We start from the raw sequence: 19,893 nt of genomic DNA on the forward strand, positions 1-19,893 counted from the left end.
TTGAAGTTTCTGAGATGCGGAAACCAAGGTTCAGAAAACAAAGCAACTTGGCCAGCCACCAAGCTGAAAGGAGGGACAGATAAACTCACATCTCAGGCTCTGCAGCAGGATTCTGAATCCCCACCAGTTCTCTGTCTCCACACCAGACAGCACACCTCCGAGAGGTGCAGGCTCCTCTACCTGCACTGTGAACACCCCCGGGCGTTGAAACGTGCCCAAGAGCTCACGGCTGTGTTAAACAGGACCTCACATGAGATTCACAACCCAGTGCAAGGCGGCAACCACCCCAACCCAGAGGAGAAGGCAGGTCGGCCCTCCCCACAGGACTGCCTCACTAGCAGGCCACCTCGCTCCATTTCCCTCTCCTCCCCCAGGGTCCCAGTGGAAGGTCCTTCCGCAGGCTTCCCTTGGCTTCAAACACTTCCTCACCGATTCACATTTTTCACAGCCATTGTGTGCTGCTTTTACACGAGAACAGTTGTTGAAAATAAAATCGCAAATGTCATCTAGACTATCTAGACCAGGGCTGAACAAAACTTCCCACAAAGTCAGAAAAGCGCAACACACAATGGCCTCTAGCACTAATTGGCCCATCCTCATGCCTTCTTGCTTCCCGGGTCGCCAGCACCTGGAGCTCAACCTGCTGTTGCTCAGATTGCTCCTTTCCTTTTGGAGCCTGTGAGGGAGGCACCCTCAGCTCATTTAGCAAACAAAGACACTAAGCCCCAGAGAGGTGGGTTGCTGGCAGGACACCACGCCGAGCAAACAGCTAGGTCAACACAACACCAACCAGTGTCCCTTCCCGGAGATCACAGGGGTGCACGTGCATGCCCACACACACACGTCAGCAGCTCAGATGTACAGCAGGCGACCTAACAACAGGTCAGGTTACCAGAAACATTTTAGCAAGCAGATTCTGTAGAAAACTCATAGTTACAAATAGCAGTAGACGCATAGACACTGAGAAGTGATTAGTGGTCACCAAGGGGGAGGGATTGGGGCGAGTTGAGGGGGAGGGGGATAAAGGGGCACAGTAATTCATGATCACAATATAAGCTGGTCATAGGGACAGTAGTACAACATGGAGAATATAGTCAAAGACTCTCTAACATCTTTGTACGTTGACAGCGACTAGAGGGGTGAGGGAAGTGCTGAACCGCAGTGCTGTACTCTTGAGGCCGACATAAGACTGCCTAGCAAGGGCACTCCAATTAAGACAAAAGTCAGTTACAATATCACACCTCGATGCACTATGCTACCCAGCGATGCTTTCATGTGCTAACTTACTCGTTCCCAAAATCCTGTATCACCTTTGTATTCCTTGCAAGCTAATTAGCCACCCCTTGCCTCAGTTTCCTCACCTATAAATAAGAATTATTTACAGTACTTACCCAAATACATAGCTTCCAGTGCAGGATAGAGAAACCACTCTAGGAATTTTAAGCAGAAAGGGATTTAACTCAAGGAATTAAATGACCGCACAATCGTTGTAAGGGCCGAAGTAGCTGGCTGTAAACCAGGCCCCAGGGATGGCTCCCTGGACAATACAGAACTGACACACCATGGGGGCTGCTAGATCTGAGCTGCCCCTGCAACTACAGGATCCAACATGCACCAGGATCAGGAAGCCACCGCTCGCCTCTCCACACCTCCTCCACCACAGCTGCTCGGAGCCCTGCAGGAGAGCCACTCATCTCTGTGACATCACTGAACAGCAGGCAACAGCCAAAAGGGGGAGAAAAATGGTTTCCAGTTAACTTCTGCCTCAAATCCCTCGTAAACGGGGAAATCTAATGGTCACAATTCACATCGAGAGCCCTAGCTACAAGAGACTCTGAGAAATGCGCATGTTTAACTCCTCAGCGCCACAGCACAGGAAGGCACCCTAGAAGGAAGGTGGTCTGGAGGAGGGATGTACCACTCCACACTCTCTCATGCGGTTGCTGCAGATTAAACAAGGCAACCACGTAAAAGGGCTGAGAATGGCGCTCAGCACGCACTGGACACTGCCTGTGCCCAGGACTCTGGCTGTCACAAGTCTCTGATGGCATCCACCCTGCTGGTGGGCTAACTCGCCTTCCCAAGCTGTTCCCCTGCCCCAGTCTTCACTTGGCAAGCTCCTTCTCAGCCTCTGAATGCACTTCAAGCATCTCTCTTCAGCATGGGATACTCAGCTCATGGCTTCCAAGAGCTTCAGACAGGAATACAGGGAGGAAGACGGCAGGAGTCAGAGCCAGTGCAGACGAGCCGCCCTAAACCCTGGCTTCACAGCAAAAGCCCTGTCTCCTGGGAAAAGAAGCGTGTTACTGAATTCCTCTCCATGTGCTGTCCTGGTTTCTAAATAAACACTGTTAAACCACACTGGGCTCACAGTCCCGCTCCTCTATACAGGATGGAGCTCCCGCTCAAATTCCATGACATTAGGAAATGTCCTCCAAGGAAATAATTAAATGCTAACATTTCCTACCACTAGCTCAGTGGTTCTCAAAGTCTAGGTGGGTTTGTCCACCCCATGCCTGGGGACACTGGGTGGCATCTGAGGGCATTTTTGGTTGTTACAACTAGAGCGGCTACTGGCATCTAGTGGGCAGCGGCCGGGGATGCTACTCCACAGCCTTCAGTGCACAGGAAGCTCCCACAACAAACATTCATGCAGCCCAAAATGTCAACAGTAGAGAAATCCTGATCTAACTTTTCTAATAATGGATAGACTGAAATAAGTACAATATTAGGATAAGAACTAGAGAAAGCTTTAGAAAACATTTTTCAGAAATGATAAAATTTATGTTAGAGTCATAGATAGCTACCACTTCCATAGTACCAGGAAGCGTGCTAAATGCTGTGCCTCTTTGATCTCTAACCTTGCAGTTTTGTGCCCCATTTAAAGCTCAGAGAGATGAAGTAATTCGCCCAAGGTCACACAACTATTCAGGAGGATATCACAGCCAGCCCCACTTCTGAACCAGCACTCCTGACCTGGGCGCCCCACACACACACTCATCCCCGTGGTGCCCTCATGCCCACCCCGCCCACAGTGTCTGCTCTGTATCCCCTACCAGCTGTAGGCTCCTGAAAGGCAGGGACTATCTCTAAGCTCAGAGCGGAGTCTGCACGGAGATGATCACTATAGCTTTGAGGAAGAAGGGACCGACCAACTGAGCAAAGGGGAGCCGGAAACCTGCACTTCCCCAGGGCCACGGCCAGGCCCAGCCTGTCGCCCCTCTGCTGCTCCTCCCCAGGCTGCCCTCACTGAGCAGTCAGGGGCACCAACAGGTCCGGCCCTCAGGCCACAAGTTCCCTGACCTTCCCCACCCCTTCCTCTGAGCCCCATCCTCCTAGAAGAGCCTTCCACAATACCGCCCACACTTCTTTTTACAACCTAGAGATTGTCTCAGTGAGGACGAGGAGAACACCCGGTCACTAGGGTAAAGGAAGTCACTGGGCTCAATGGGATAAAGTGGAGACAAAGGATGACTCAGAGGCCTGGGCTGGAGACCCCAAAGGACCAGCTCTAGCCCCCACTCTGCCCTCCACAAAACTCACACAGTCCTCTGAGTGCCTACTGTGTTCTGTGTACTGAGTCTCTCTCTGCAACTCACCTGTAAATCTACTCACCTGTAAAATGTTTAGTGGGTTCCAAACATTTCAACAGAGAACACTTTTCTCCCCTCAAAGAATTCTTGATTGAAACTCTTTTCTAACACTTTAAAACTTCACAAAAAACTCACTACATTTGTCCCATGATATCAATATTTTGATTCATTTGTCATTATTATTCCACCTGCTTCCCAATGGTACTTAATAATGGCTTACAAGAATAATGTCACACCTCTTCAACAACTGGTGCTAGGAAAACTGGACAGCTACGTGCAAGAGAATTAAACTGGATTATTGTCTAACTTCATATACAAAAGTAAACTCGAAATGAATCAAAGACCTGAATGTAAGTCATGAAACCATAGAACTCTTAGAAGAAAACACAGGCAAAAATGTCTTGAATATAAGCATGAGTAATTTTTTCGTGTACCCATCTCCTCGGGCATGGGAAACAAAAAATGAACAAATGGACCTACATCAAACTAAAAAGCTTCTGTACAGCAAAGGACACCATCAATAGAACAAAAAGGCATCCTACAGTATGGGAGAATATATTCATAAATGACAGATCTGATAAGGGGTTGACACCCAAAATATATAAAGAACTCACACACCTCAACAAACAAAAAGCAAATAATCCAATTAAAAAATGGGCAGAGGACCTGAACAGACACTTCTCCAAAGAAATACAAACAGCCAAAAGGCACATAAAAAGATGCTCCACATCACTAATCATCAGGGAAATACAAATTAAAACCACAATGAGATCTCACCTCACACCAGTTAGGATGGCCAACATCCACAAGACAAGGAACAACAAATGTTGGCAAGGATGTGGAGAAAGCGGAATCCTCCTACACTGCTGGTGGGAATGTAAATTGGTGCAACCATTGTGGAAAGCAATATGGAAAAAAACGAAAAATACAAATACCATTTGACCCGGGAATTCCACTCCTAGGAATTTACCCAAAGAAAACAAAATCCCTGATTTGAAACGACATATGCACCCCTACATTTACTGCAGCACTATTTACAATAGCCAAGATATGGAAACAACCTAAGTGTCGATCCATAGATGAATGGATGAAGAAGAGATGGTACATATACACAATGGAGTATTATTCAGCTATAAAAAGAAAATAAATTCTCCCATTTACAACATGGATGTATCTAGAGGGTATTTATGCTCAGTGAAATAAGCCAGGTGGAGAAAGACAAATGCCATATGATTTCACTTATTTGTAGAGTATTAAAAACAAAGCAAAACAGAAGGAACAAAATAGCAGTAGACTCATGGCCACCGAGAAGGAACTAGTGGCTACCAAGGGGAAGAGGATAAAGGGGCACGATAATTCTCAATTACAATGTAAGTTGGTCACAGGGATGGTAGTGCAGCACAAGAATACAGTTAATAATTCTGTAACGTCTTACCAGGTTGCTTCATAGCAACCGCACTGGAGGGGGTGGGGATTTAATAACTTCGGTAACTGTGGAACACTGTGCTGTATATTTGAAACCAACATAAGATTGTGTATTACCGATACTTCAATAAAAAAAAAAAGAAAAAGGTCATTAAGGCACGAAAAAAGAAAAAGAAAAAAATAATAATAATAATGTCACAGCCATCAAAACTAGGGTATAGACAAGAAACAAGGAATAAAACCAAGAGGAGACATTTGATTTCTGTGGCACAAAGCTGTGAAAGCTCTCCTAGAAACAGCAGCTTTCTCATACTGTATGATCTCCTGTATGCGAATCTGAAAAACAAAACAAACCAAACAGAACAGACCCATAGACACAGAGAGCAGCCTGGTGTTGTCAGAGGCCGGGGAATGGCGAAATAAAGGAAGGAGAGGGGAGGCAGTAGAAGCTTCCAGTTATAAGTATGACACGAGGAGGCGATGCACAGCACAGGGAGCACAGCCAGTGGTGCCCCGACAACTGTGCGTGGGGACATATGGCAGCTAGACTTACCAGGCTGACCACTTAGCGATGTGTGTGTGCAAACGCTGAATCACTATGTTGTACAACTTAGACTAATATTGTATGTCAACTACACCTCAATTTAAAAGGAAAAGAAGTAGCTTTAGAAATGATTTATAGTAATGGATGACATTTCCTTTCAAAGGGGAAGACGCTCCAACACACAGAGTAAGACAAAGGCAGCAACGAAGCAAGATGAGGTCATGATCATCACAACAAGCAACGGACCCTTCAAAGCTGACTGTCTCTGCGTCTGAGCCCGCTCCGTCCCCACGACCACCATATGAAGTAGGTCCCATTTCCCCACTTTGCAGATGGGGGGCAGAGACACAAAGCACAGAGACAACGGGGACAAGGACGTCAGAGAGTACCCAAACCACATGACAGGCATTGTGCCAGGCCCTGACCAATGCTTTTAGAGAAGAGAAAACTAACTCAGAGATTGAGTAACTTGTTCAAGGTCACACAGCTAGGACATAGGAGCAAGTCTGTTAAATTCCAAAGCTAAGCTTTCCTCTGTGGTGGTTCCCAGCCACCCTCATGCCAAACAAGTTTCCCAAATTTGCCAAGAACCCCAGGTGATTCTGAAAACCTGTTTGCCAGGCCTTTTCCCTAAGATTCTGGTTCTAGAGTTCTGGAATGGATCCTGAGAAGCCACATTTAACAGGACCCAGGTGGTATTTATAAACAGGAAAATTTGGAAACACTGACACAAATCTGACTGCAACACTAGTTTCGGGCTGGGGCCCCAGAAGGGATAGTGACAGTCTCCCCAAAACTTCCTTGGTTCCTCCTGCCGAAAGCAATTGTGGACTTACCGAGTTCTGGCCCCAGGGACTCCACTCACGGTAGCACAACCCCGTGTGTTGGTGCGCCAGGGAGAGAAGGCGCCCCAAAAACCAAAGCCTGTGTCGGAAACCTTCCCCCTCAGGGCTGGTCTCAGACTTATCTGAGATGGTCTCCACCTTCAGCTGACAAAGCAATGGGACAGCAGTGAGTGAGTGTAGCACAGAAGTCCCAGGTGACTCCAGCCAGTACATCACAGTCTCCAAAGGACACCTGGTTCCACAAAGCCCAACACGGGCTTTGCTACAGGTGCACACACATGCGGCAGTCAGGGTCAACCACAGAAATGCTCCTACCTGCCCAGCCCTGGGCCCCCAGCATGGGAAGCGCAGATGTAAAGCAGATCACCATCCTCTTACACACTCTCTCCACAGCCTCTGTGCCCTTCCTCATAGCACCCCAGTTTGGGAGTTCCACCCGTTTGGAAGTCATCTGCTTATGGGATTGACTGATGGGTCCACTGACACTGCCCCCTGCCTGGAAGCCCACCCAAAGCCATCACCTGTGGCCATTTCTATTGCCGTGTTACTCCATGTCACCTGATGCGCAGAGCCAAGGACACAAACACTAGCTGAACAAAACAAGGGAAGTGCAGGTAAGAGGCAGGTGCTGTGTCCCCACACGGCTTGAGGTGAGACAGAGAGAACCCAGCAGCCCCGGCTTGGCACCTGGGTGAAGGGGCACCAGGGGAAGTGGGCTGCCAGGCCTGGTCCTGACATCTGTGGGACGCACGTGGCTGTGGCGCAGCAATAGCACCCACCCCAGCCACAGGGCCAGGGCCAGAACACGAGCACAAAAACCCAGCGAGGCAGGAGTACAGGGCACCCAGAAATGCCAGCACAGGTGTCACCTTCATCAGCACCCTCTGCTTAGCCCAAAAAACTCAAGTTACTCGTGTAAAGAGCCCTTCAGAAGATAAGGCTGACAAAGTAAGGTTGCTGATTTGGGAACACTGGCCTTTACAGGTCAATCTCAGCCACAACAGGTCAGACGCAGGGAAGGGACAACATCCGGGCTATTGGGAAAGACACGGTTACTTATACGACACAGCGCCTGTTCAACAGGTCAGGAAACATACAACACAGTTTAGACAAGAACAATGCAACTGGTCTGAATTCAACCTAACTTCCCGGGAGACAAAGCCGGCATTACCTGGTAAAGAAGTTACTAAAAGGGCCCAATATTTTCAATTTACTCCCCTCCTCAGTTCCATCAACAAGGCCCTGCTGGCACAGGTCCCGGGTTTCCTTGACGGAGCTCAAGGTGACATCAGTAAACTGTGGGTCGTCATCATTCTCGAGGGTCACAATGGCACTGGAGCTGCTCGTGACCACAAGATCCAAGATGTCCTCATTACTGATGGACAGTGCAGTGGACAGCTCTGTGCTGAGACTGGACACACTGCAGATGGAGACATCATCACTGCGGTTCAGGGCTTTGGAGGTGGGGCTGTAGAGCCTCACCGAGTCATAGCCTGTCCTGGGAAACGTGGAGGACTTCCGCACGCTCTGCTCCCGCTCAGTGCTCGTGGGAGCTGGGGGCGCGTAGGATGGCAGTGGGCACACGCTCTGGCAGGCCCGCTCAGGGACTATCTCCGACTCAGACTGTTTCCTCTTCACGTGGACCACACTGCAGGGGACAGGTTCCGGGTTACCGATCTCTAGGGTAGGAATGCCCGAGTCCACTGACTGGAGGCTGCGCCGATCTTCTAAAGCACCAAGTTTCAGCTTGGGCCCATCCTCAGGCGACAAGAGGGGTCTGGGTGCCTTGAGATTCAGACGTTGTAGGTTCTGAATGTGGCTTCCTGGCCGACAGTCCAGAATGCCCATCAAGGCTATGCCATTTGTAGAGGTGGAAAGATTTCCATCAGTCATCTTGGTCCAAGGAAACACTAGAAAAACCATAAAAATGTAAGTTTACACTGTAGACATAAAAGTCAAATGTACCACTGCTCTGCTGCACAGCTCGATGTTCTCAGGCCCTTTTAAAGAAAGAATCTTTGAAAAGAGTCCTGCATACCCAAGTTTTAATTCAGGACCAGAAGCTAGTTTTAGCATATATTATCATGCTATAAAATGACAGGAGGATTACTAAGACCAATGCCTTTCCTTTGATGACAGATGATTTCACTGGTACGCTGCATCATTTTCCTATATAAACCCAACTGTGCACATATCATCTAAGATGTCCAGTTTTGGTTTCTTTCAAGTGAAACAGCATCTTGAATACACCTGTAAAACAATCTGAATACAGATATCTTTGGATTTCTACTAAGTTTCCCTTAGGCTTTACCAATGTTTTGCTCACAATGAACTCAATGGCAGTCTTAGGTACCCCAAGTATTCTTACTAAGTTGTTATTTGGTAGCCACTTATTTTCAACAAGATTTTCAACTTAGTTTGCATGGCAATATCAACTCTCTCTCTCTCTTTTTTTTTTTTTGCACTCATACATCATCATTTCCCATATTATTTCATTAAATAATGTATTGTACATGGATGGAGCTAGAGGTTATTATATTCAGTAAAATAAGCCAGGCGGAGAAAGACAAATACTAAATGATTTCACACATTTGTGGAGTATAACAACAAAGCAAAACTGAATGAACAAAACAGCAGAAGATTCGCAGACTCCAAGAAGGGACTAGTGATTATCAAAGGGAAGGGGGTAGGGGGGATGGGTGGGGAGGGAGGGAGAAGGGGATTAAGGGGCATTATAATTAGCACACATAAGAAAGGTAGGTCACTGGGAATGCAGTATAGCACGGAGAAGGCAAGAAATAAGTCTACAGCACAGTAGTGCCCTGATGGACAGTGACTGCAGTCGGGGGGAGACTTGATAATATGGGTGAATGTTGAAACCACAATGTTGCTCATGTGAAACCTTCATAAGATTGTATATCGGTGATATGTTAATTAAAATAAATAATAATAATAATAACAGGAGGACAACCCAACAAAGGACACAGCTAGGGAAAGAATGTGTAGAACAATCACGACCACCACCACCAGACGCCACATCTCCGACCCCAGGGCAGCACTGGGAACACGGGGGCTGTGCTGGACACACAGGGGTTTTTACTTTTCATGTTTTCAAAAGTATGTGATTCATGGGTTATGTATGGGTTAACCCATACATAAGTCAATGTTCTACTTGTTCTGAGACAACATAAAAATCAAGATGTCTTCATCAAGATAGAAAACAAGACAAACCGTGCATGCCACGTACAGTGAGATTACCCCGTCACATGCGAGTGAGCCATTGCCCTCCACAAATGTCTCAGCCACCTTACTCCTGTCTATGAAGCAGGGCACATTAACTCCTTTAAAAGGAAGAAACTGAGGCTCGGAGAGATTAAGAAATAGGTCCATGATTATACTGTTAACTTGGGGGCAGAGCTGGGATCTCTGGGACTCACCCCCCAAACAGGGGTTGAATAGCTTAGTTTGGGGGTTATAAAAGCCCAGGTGACAGGCTGGCTCAATGAAGATGGATAATAAAGGAAAAATAAAGGCCATAAACCTACAATAAACACGACTGAAAAGAGAGGACAAGGCTGTCAGCGACACACACACACATCTAGGCCCCGCCCCCAGTCCTCTGGCCTAAGAATGGGGTGGGAATGAGGGAACTGGGAGGCACACCAGCCTGGGGAGCATGGTCCCCAGCAGACTGAGGAGTCTGGTACATCCTGTATTGCCTTCTATTGGACTTCAAAATGTCCAGAGTAAAGAAACCTGGTGGTATATTTAACTCTGATCCAGGGAGTAGAAGGACATGAAGAACATGACTCTGGACCCAGACATCCCTGGGTTCTAATCCTAGCTCCGCTAGACTGCCTTGGGAGAACGAAATAGAGTACCAGGGGGAATGCATCCCACAGACACCCGGCTTCCAGGCAGGCTCTGGCGGTAGCTGCTATCAGCAAACAGCCAGTGGAAGCGTGAAGGTTTTGAAGCATGGCAGTGACAATGATAACCACCTCCTTTGGGTGTTATTTTAGCTTTTGCAGTGAGCCTTCCTGCTCCCCTCCAGGAAGCCTTGCCTGCCTTTCAATGTCAACACAGCAAAAGCAAATTCATTAAAGGAAAAGTGGTGGGGAGGGGGCGGGTAATTCTCCTCCCTTCCACAAACTGAAGGAACCAACCAGTTAGACAGAGTGGCCCTTGAGTAAAAATAGAAATATGAAGGAATGAATTCAGAAACAGACTGAACTATAAATAACACTTAAAATATGATCCAATGAGTAAGGAAGGGTTACTTCATCAAGGTGCTGTACTAATCGGTTATCAAAAATTGGTTACGGTACCAATTTTTCTTAGAAGGTAACTCTCTTACACCAAAATGCAAACACAAACAAAATTAGAGTTTAATACATAAATGAAATTATAAAGGTATAGCACAAAATAAAGTGCTTCTCTAACCTACCAAACAAAAACTCAGTTCAACCTCTGAAAGGATCCAGTTATCACCTCACCACACATGAACAGGTTTTCAATGTCTCACAATTCACACTGCCCTGAATTTCCTGGACTGGAGCTTATGCCCTGAGTCTCCAGCCGGGAGCAACTCCGTAGAAAACTACCTCTGGGACCCTGCTCTAGGACAATCCCTGAACTGAACCGTGCTGTCAAACAACAGGATTCACAGTCCGAAGACACTGGGAGATCAAAGTGTATGCAAATGTGCAAGTTCTACATTTTTTAAAGATAAGGAAAATACAGTAAGAAATTTTTAGCATGTAGTTAAGAGCTAATCCTTGCCAATATCAAAGGCAATTAGAATTATCAAAACACCATCAAAACTCCAACAGGCCAAACTGGCAAAAAGCCATAAATTTAAGAGAAAATCCCCACAGTAAACAGAGAGGAGAGTCCGTGACCGGCCCACTGATACTCCGCCTCTGCCACTTACCAGCTGGGGAGACACCTCAACTTCTCTGAGCCTCACCTCCCCTCCTCCCCAGCAGTAAAGTAGGGTGACACCACATAACTCACAGGCTGCTCTGAGGAGAAATGAAATGAGGTTTGGTGAACACATCTGTACACAGTGGGCGCCCAATGGATGTGTGTTTCCTCTGCTTTAGCCACAGAAATAGCTCAAATACCTGCAAAAAAATTAATTTAAACTACAAATGTAACACTAGAATAGACAGGAACACATAACAAGTGTGTTAAGCAAGCCGAGGACCCCTCCTTCAGTCGGGAGGAAAGAGGAAAGCGTGGAGAAAAGGAAAGAGCACCCCAAGGTGGCCCTCCTCCCCACCTGCCGCCTCGGCCTCAGGAGCCGTGGAGAGGAGCCCAGGGGCCTCTTGCAAAGAGAGGCTAAGCGTCCTCTGGAGCTCCGCTGGCTCCGAGTCCAGTTTAAGTTCCTTAGACCTCAGGAACAGGGTGTCAGCCTTCGGGGAAATGACCCGAAGAGGGAAGAAGGACTTCCGCTTGCAACACGCCCTGAAACCCAGCGTGCAGGGGCCACGGCCACCTGTCCTCAAGCCCTTCCACCTGGCACCGCCAGGGCCTGAAACCAGAAGCCGCACTCCAGAGCGCCTGCCTTCCGACAGTGCCTGACGCTGGAGGCTGCACAGAGGACGCGCTTTTGAGACAGGCTGCAGGGTGGGCTTTGGGAGCCTGCCGGGAAACCAGTTGCAGACGGCCTGCCTCCGAGTCACACGTGTCCTAAAGACAAAATGAGCCTGAATTCTCTGAGCTGGCACAGGGCCCTCCAGATCTGTCCCTGCCAGCCTCAGCAGCCTCGTGCTGTCACCCACACCTCTCGAAACCCGCTGTACTGCGCCACGGCCTGGGGTATGCTCCCCAGCTCGGCCATCAGCGCCCTGGGCATCTGGTCGCATGTGCCACACTTCCGAGGCCACTTCCTCTGAGAAGCCTTCCCCAACCCTCCCCAGAAGCTGCAGGTCCTCCTTCCTCCTCATCTCCTTTCCCGGCCACACCCCACCTGTATTTATGGCTGTTCCCATGTCTCTCCCTACTGGCTTCTAAACTCCAGGCAGACACAAGGCTAACAGTTTCTTCATACCACTGCCTGGCCATGCCTGGCATGGATCATGATTCAAAGATCTATTTGATGAATTATTACTAGTAACAACTACATTCGAAGTGGGCAGGTTTCACAGACAGTCTATCCAAGAAGCGTCTGCTGAGCACCAGGTCACGTTTCAAGAACAGGTGCGCAGGTGAGGTAACAAGAGGAAGAGAACCTGTCCCATCAAGTTCCAGCACCTTGTGCAGATAGCATGTCGGCAGCTCAGCGATGACCATCCTATGCATCGTGTAAGCTACTAAACCGGATGGCAAGAAAAGCTGTCAACACTTGACGGTTCAGGAGGGTGAAACAAATGCTCCCCCTGCAGCTGTTTCCCAGGCTAATCCAGGCCCTGCCTGGGGACCACAGCAGTCTGCGCCCCCGGCTCTCCCTCTTCCAGGTATGTGACACAAGTTTAACATTGACCAGCCGTCACCTCGCGCACAAGAGAAAAATATGCAGGACACCAAGGACAGTAGGGGCAGGACTGTTTTTATTCCAGGCAGCAAGACCATCTGAACTTTATTTACCTGTCACAAAACTGAGTTCTGCGGCAGCAAGGAGGGTAAGTGTCCCAAGACACTCCAACAACTTTCACTCCACCAGAACCACATCTTTAGCTCAACACAAGTCAGAAAGTGGACAGCCAGTGATTCTGAATAAGGCTTTGGAAAACAGTTCCATCTTCAACAACACTCTAATTTTCTCTTCCTTAAAAAGGAGTGGGACTAGCTCTTGACCAAGTCTTCATTAAAAAAGGAACAGTTCATGAAGCCAAAACCAAACAGTTAAGTCTCCAGGAGGAAAACCCACCCATTAGGGCTTCAAGGAACAGTAATGCTGCATCCCTGCAGACATCCTCTGGCAGCAAGCTCTGTCCCGGGGCACATGCTATACGCAGCCCACCTTGTCCCAGCTCCTCTCTGGATCCCTCAGGCCCCATCGGCACGAGTCACCACTGCCAGTCCTCTGAGCAGGGTGCACTCGCCTGTGCTGCCAGGCCTCCCATCAACCCAGCTCCACCGCCGACCCCCTATCTTCAGAGTCAAGAACACACTGCTCCTTTCTGCCACCCATCTGTCAGCCCCAGAGCATCACCATAAAACTAACTTTGATGAGTACCAGGCACTTCATGTGTTTCACAGCTCTCAACAGCCCTATGTGCTAAGTATTATCCCCACTGCACAGAGGAAGAAACTGAGGCCCACTGCTTACCCAAGGTCTCCTCTCCCTTTATGTGGCAGCAGCTGGGACCCCAAGGCCCGCTGGCAAACTGCTTTACACAGCCCTTGCGCAGACACCGAGCGTCTCCTCTCCCCCTCACTCCTCCTGTGAAAGAGCAGACTGTATTCCGCCAGTGTACAGATGGGGACAACAAAGCTGGGCTGAGACACAAGCAGGGATCTGCCCAGGGTTCTGCAGACAGGGCCCCACCTGATCCTCTCTCCAGCATCCACATCATTCTCCACAAGGCCTCTCAGGGGCCCTGCATGTTTCCCGGTGTGGATTCCGGTGGGATTACCAGCCTCCCCAAGGGAGCAGTGGCTCTACCAGGCCTTCATCTTGACCCTGGGGGACAGGACCGTTCAGGAGCAGCAGGCCAGCAAAGCCTCTGAAATCCAGTTCTAACACCAAGGAGAACCCATGGATCTAGGTGGCATCTGTCATGTGAATCAGCCTGCTTTGCAGAAGGCTCCACAACCACCGACCACTGGGAGTCTCTGTTTTTAATTCAGGTCCTGGCTTAGGCAGAAAGGACCCTGGAAAGACAGGCACAAGGCTCCCTGGCTCTGAGATGTCTCAGCATTAACAATTAACATGAACAGTGGTCTCTGCTCACCGGGTGTGCATTACATGTTGGGCACCAGTTCAGTGTCCATACACACCAGCCATGTAACCTCCATGATGACCCGGAGTGCTCAGGGTACCATCAGTACCATCTCCCAGGAGACCAGGGCACAAACGGTCAAGGCATGTATGGAGGCACAGGGCCGATTGGACATGAAGTGCTCGCTCTTCCCACTGCTGCACAAATGGCCTAAAATAATGAGGTACTTTGCGTTATGTAGAATGAAAAGCCAGCTATAAAGGTAGTTTGGTTTTTATATGGATTACTGTTTAGGATAAAAATAATCCTAGGAAAGAATTTCCTGGAGAAGTTCAATTTATTCCTCTGGAGGGTGAGTGGCAATTTGAAGGCACCTGAAATTCAATACAATGTTGTTGAAGTTTCAGTCCATCAGCAAACCAGGCAGAAACTGGGATTAAACTGTTGAGGGTCCCCAAAGGCTCCTTCACAACCTAAGGAGCAGACATTTAACCCACCTCTGCTTAAAGGCATAGGTGGAACATTTTAAATTAGGTGCTTCCAATGCACAGGGGAGGTGGACCCCACTACCCCAAAATGTTTCAACTACACAGAATGATTTACTGATACAAATCATCATAAAATAACTGAGAGGCAACTGACAGGTTAAGAAAGTATTTAGACTATTTAACAAGCAATGTAATTTATAATCTTAATTATTAGTGAAAGAAAACATTTACTGAACATTTACCATGCACCAAACATTTTAGGTGTTATCACGTGCTCAAAGCATCACAAGTCTGCTGAGTAAACTGTGAGATTCAGAGTGGCTGAGTAACAGCGACAGAAAGAGGATTCAAAGCAGGTCTGACATTAAGACCCATACATGGCTCACTGGAGTGTTTAAGAATACTGACACTAAACTGTGTGACAATCGATAAGCTAAACACTTAACAATTTTTACACTTCTCTGTGTGCACGTTAGACTTCAACAGAAAAGTTGTAAAAATAACATACACGGGGGAAAAATAATGCAGGTTCTGGAGGAAGCCTGCCTGGGTACAAACCCTGGCTCTTCCACTTACCAGTTGTGTGACCTTGGACTAGTTTCTTAACTTCCCTGTGTCTAAATTTCCAGGTAGTGAAATGGGGACAATAGACCCTAACTTATTAGGCAACTGACAAGACGAGGGGACAAAATCCACATAAAGCCTTTAGAATTGTGCCTCGCACAAGCCAAGCCTCAGAAGATGCTGGCTGGCGTTACTCCTTCCCGGGCACAAGATCTGGCCAGCCAGCTCCGGCCCCCTCCTCTGGCAACTGATTTGCATGTGCAAGCCCAGACACAGCCAGTTCGTGCCTGCACAGCCTCCCTGTACAGCTTCTTCCTGCCACTAATCTCTCTCCTCACACCTGCTCTGTGGTACCAACTGAGCACTGGGCATCCACTTCCCCATTTATAAACTGAGGTCCTTCCAGCTTGACAACCTAGAATTCTAAACAATCCAGGTCCTAGCGATTTTATACCTGCCTTAAAATATTCAGGTAATACATACTCAGTTTCCTAAAATCTTCTTTTATGTATTACATATAAATGTCTATTTTGATGACAAATCTTCTCCAAGGCCTCCAAGCTCCATAAGCCCTCCCAACACTCTGGGCAGGAGTGCCCTGGGCTGCAATGGGGACATGACGATGACAACGAGGGGACAAATTCTAACTTAAGTTGCTCTGATAAGCTGTGTCCTCCCATTAGAGGGGCTTCCACTGAGCACAGCCAGAGAGAGTGCAGCCTGGAGAGACAGGAACTCACCATGGGGCAGAGAGGAGGCCAGTAGGATGGAGCCGGGAGAGGACCTGCAGGGGGCCTGCTGCGGAAACCAGGTGAGGCAGCACCACCCTGAACGGGAGAAGGTGGGCTGGGCCAGAACTGTGAAAACTCACTTTCACAAGAATAAAGTAAGCGCAGCCCCGGGCAAAGCGCAGCAGGGCAGGCACCTGTCAGGCCCATGGAGGACACTAAGGCGAGCAGGGCCTGCCTAGCCCAGTGACGTGCCTCAGTTTGAATCTCACCCTTGCCTCGCTCATGCGGGGTGACTGAACCAGTTACTTTACCTCCTTTAATGTTTCCCAAAGGGAGGATTCACTCAACAACCCTGAGCCCCACGTATATGCCAGATTCGCATTAGGGCTGAGGATCTCGTGGAGCCCACAATCTCAGGGGGTCAACATATATACAACTAGGACAGCCTTGGGTTGGGGGTTAGGGGCAACCCAGGTGTGCTGGGGTAAGAAGTCGGGCAGAAGACATTTCCAAACTTGAGCCACTGGTTGGTACTAGCCAGATAAAATGGGCAGGAGCAAGTGCTCTAAGGCCACCGCAGGCCTGGCCCGGCCAGGCAGAGCCCCTGACAGTGCGGGCACGGCGGATGCGGGCTCCAGGCCCCCTCCCCGTCAGCGGGCCTCAGTAAACAGTCAGGCAATGCCCGGGGGCGCCCTGCACCGACAACTTTCCAAAGCTAAGCTTTCAATTCCTCTTTAGAGAAAGTGGTGCCCCGTGCAATTTTACGACAAAATGGATTCACACGGCCAGCAAGGATCAGGCCACTAAAATACTATCTGGGCCTCCAGTCTAGGGCCTGCGGGGCCAGTCCTGGGGCTTCCTGGGGAGCCCCCCTCATCACGGCCTCACCCCGCAGCGCTGAGCCACAGGGGCTCCTTTCTCGGGCAGCTCGCCGCCCAGCCGGGTCCCCTGCGGAGCAGACGGCCCCGCACGGAGGAGGAGCCCCAGGCACAGGTCCCCGAGGACTGGGGGGTAGGTGTCTGTGGCCCGGGGACGCAGCCTCCGAGAAGGAAGGGGGTCAGGTGCTCCGACGTGGACGGGGTCCCGGGATTCGGGGACCCAGAGGGGAAGGGGGCTCCGGGGGCCCCGAGGCGGAGGAGGTTCCCGGGGGCCTGGAGGTGGACGGGGGTTCCGGGGTCGGGGAACCCGAGGCGGGCGGCCCCGGTGGCCGAGCGGGGCCGCTTAGTGCGCCCCTCTCCGGGCCGGAGAGCTCTGCGCGTCTGAAGGCGAAAAGTTTTCGCAAGTTCCGGAACAGGAGAGCGTCAGGGCACGCGTCTCTCCCGGCGGCGGCGGAGCCGAGCGCTGCCCGAGCCGCGCCAGGATCCCCCGGCCGCGCGCACCGCCCCTGCGCGGGAGGAAGCGGCCGCCGCGCAGGCCCCGGCCCCGCGGCCCGGCCCGCCCGCTCAGGCCGCCTCCCGGCTCCGGCCGCCGCTGCAGCAGGTGGCGGCGGCCCCGCGCCCCGGCCCCCGCCTCGCGGTCAGCCCCCCGCCGGAGGCCCGCAGTACCGGGGTCAGTGCGGCTCCAACGCCATCTCCGGGACCCCCGGGCCAGCAGCCCAGGCCCCCTCGGGACCCGCAACTTCCGCGGCGAGGACACCCGGGCACGGCAGGCGGCGGGCCGAGCCGGCAGGTGCGCGCGAGCGGCCCGCGACAAACGGGCGCGCAGCCTCACCCGCCCTCGGCCCGCCCACAGCGCCTGGCCCCGCCCACAGCGCCCAGGCCCCGCCCCGCGCCGGCCGCCGCCGTTCTTCCGCCCGGGCTGCCTTCCCCGTCGCTGCCCGAGCCGGGTGCTCTGCGCGCCTGCCCTCCCGCTGCGGGCCCCGGAGCAGTGTCGCCGACCCTCTTCTTTCCCGAGAGCCAAGCGGAGCCACGAAGGGAGGGCCGAGACCCCCCAGACACCCGCCAGGCGCCTCCCTACCTGGTCGGCTCCAGCCGCGGCCATCTTGGAAGTGGGAAGCGGCCGGCAGGGGGCAGGGGCACGAGCAGGCAGGGACCAGGCCTGGGGAGCCGAGTGGCGGAGCGCATCGATGGGCGCCCCTGCCCCGGGCCGGTGTCCTGGGGACCTGGGAACCCGGGCCCCGCCGCACCGGCCGAGGGCGGAGGTTCGTGTGGGCGACACCTAACTTGGCCCGGGACGTGCGGCCTCGGGACGTCGGTTCGCCATCAGCCCGGGCCAGCCTTAGTCTCCCAATCTGCAAAACGGGCTTTTCTGGTAATTCTGTATTATTGAACGGTCACATAGTGCCCGGCGCCCTGGATCCCAAACTGGCCTGCACTTAGTGTCGCCTGGGGATCTTTGAGAATTCCAAAGCCCCATCCACGCCCCAGGCCAATTAAATCGGCCTCTGGAGGTGAGGTACAGTAATGTGCAGACAAGCCTGGGAACCGCTGGACTGACGGTTTTGTGATTAGCTACGTCAACGTTGCAGACACTCCAGAGAAGGGCCTATGATCAAAGCCTGGGGAAGTGAAGTCACTGGCCCAGGGTCCCAGAGCCTGTCAGTAGCTGAGGGGTCAGAAGCCGGATGCCCCATCCCAGACCTCCTTTCGAGACCCTGCCAGGCTGGAATAAGAAAACTCTTGTTAGCTGGTAACTGATCCTCGTTCATCCGGCTCCTGGAATCTAGGCTTCCTGAGCCAAATGGGGCTTATCTTGTTTACTGCTGTGTCCCCTGGGCCTGGCCAATAGTAGGCAGTTACATATTTGTTAAATCATTATATTCTGGGGATACCAAGGCAAGAGAAAAACTCCAGTGGCTGGGAACTGCAAAGCCTGGGCGCTCCACTCGGCTTGGCTCCTAGTGAGCAAGAGCCCTGAGGTCTATCCCAGGCACAATTACTAAGAGGAAACCTCAGAGAGAGGGACCAGTTGAATCTACTGGAGGAGTTGAGCTCGCAGAGGGGTCAGGGACAGGAAGGATAACCTCTCCATCACAGAAAGCAGCTTGAAGCATGCGATGGAAAACTGATTAGTCCGGGCTATAGTCATTAGTGTGGACCAAAGACCTCCCTGACATGTTTCTCCCCACTGTGTAACTTTTAGCACCTGTTAGTTGTGATGGCCAGAGGGGGTGAGATCTTTAAAAAAAACAATCTCTTAATAGAATACATTAACACCCTTCACAGGGCTTGGTGCATAAGGGAAGCTGGGTGGTTATAAGAAAAAAATTATGCTAGTTCTTAAACCACAATGTGTTTTCTCCAGCTTATTTTAAGAAAACACAAGGTACAGATTTGCTCTGGGCCTGACTTAATTAGCAATTTAATATATCAGATTAATAAATCTGCTTTTACAGTGTTTCTTGTGACTCTCAAAATCCCTTCCAGCCCTCATTCTGAGTCTTAAGAGTTTTAAAACCTCACAATAACTGGGAACCATTGTTCTGACTCCAGAACCAAAATAGATTTGTGATCCCCAGATTTGCAGTTGGTGCTGTCTGTCTGCCTTTTCTCCACCCTCTCCACCTGCTGCCCCTTATTCTCCTACCCCAATCCAGAGCCCTCCGGAAGCCCATCAGTCACATAAAGGTGATTTTGCCCATTTCTTACCCCTTGTTATCAGCACCCAGAAGTGTTCAAGATAAATCCTCACCACAACTTGAGCCTAACAAAAATAAACTTGACCCCTGAACAATATGGGGGTTAAGGGCATCTACCCCTCCTTGAAGTTGAAAATCCACATATAATTTTTGACGACCCCCAAAAGCTTAGTGGCCTACTGTTTTCAGAAGCCTTACTGATAGCATAGATAGGCAATTAACACGTATATATGTTAC

General features: G+C 50.4%; 1 protein-coding gene across 14 annotated transcripts in view; it reads right to left on the minus strand.

Moving 5' to 3' along the window:
• LOC108410090 (TBC1 domain family member 14) overlaps positions 1 to 19,893 on the minus strand; it is a 239,441-nt gene that overhangs the window by 89,029 nt on the left and 130,519 nt on the right. For 10 of the 14 annotated variants that reach the window (XR_012131897.1, XR_005054293.2, XM_073238028.1 and 7 more), the window contains one exon: positions 7,579 to 8,317. Coding sequence is in view for 12 of the 14 variants with exons in the window: in XM_073238028.1 (XP_073094129.1) it covers positions 7,579 to 8,317 (739 nt within the window). In the remaining 2 variants the exon portion in view is untranslated. Of the gene's footprint in view, positions 1 to 89; positions 110 to 429; positions 693 to 7,578; positions 8,318 to 17,623; positions 17,790 to 18,035; positions 18,055 to 19,893 lie in introns of those variants that run through there. The other 4 variants (XM_036992796.2, XM_036992801.2, XM_036992814.2 and 1 more) reach the window with 4 other exon arrangements.

The sequence above is a fragment of the Manis javanica genome, chromosome 5 (assembly GCF_040802235.1).
Source record: "Manis javanica isolate MJ-LG chromosome 5, MJ_LKY, whole genome shotgun sequence".
Taxonomy (NCBI): domain Eukaryota; kingdom Metazoa; phylum Chordata; class Mammalia; order Pholidota; family Manidae; genus Manis; species Manis javanica.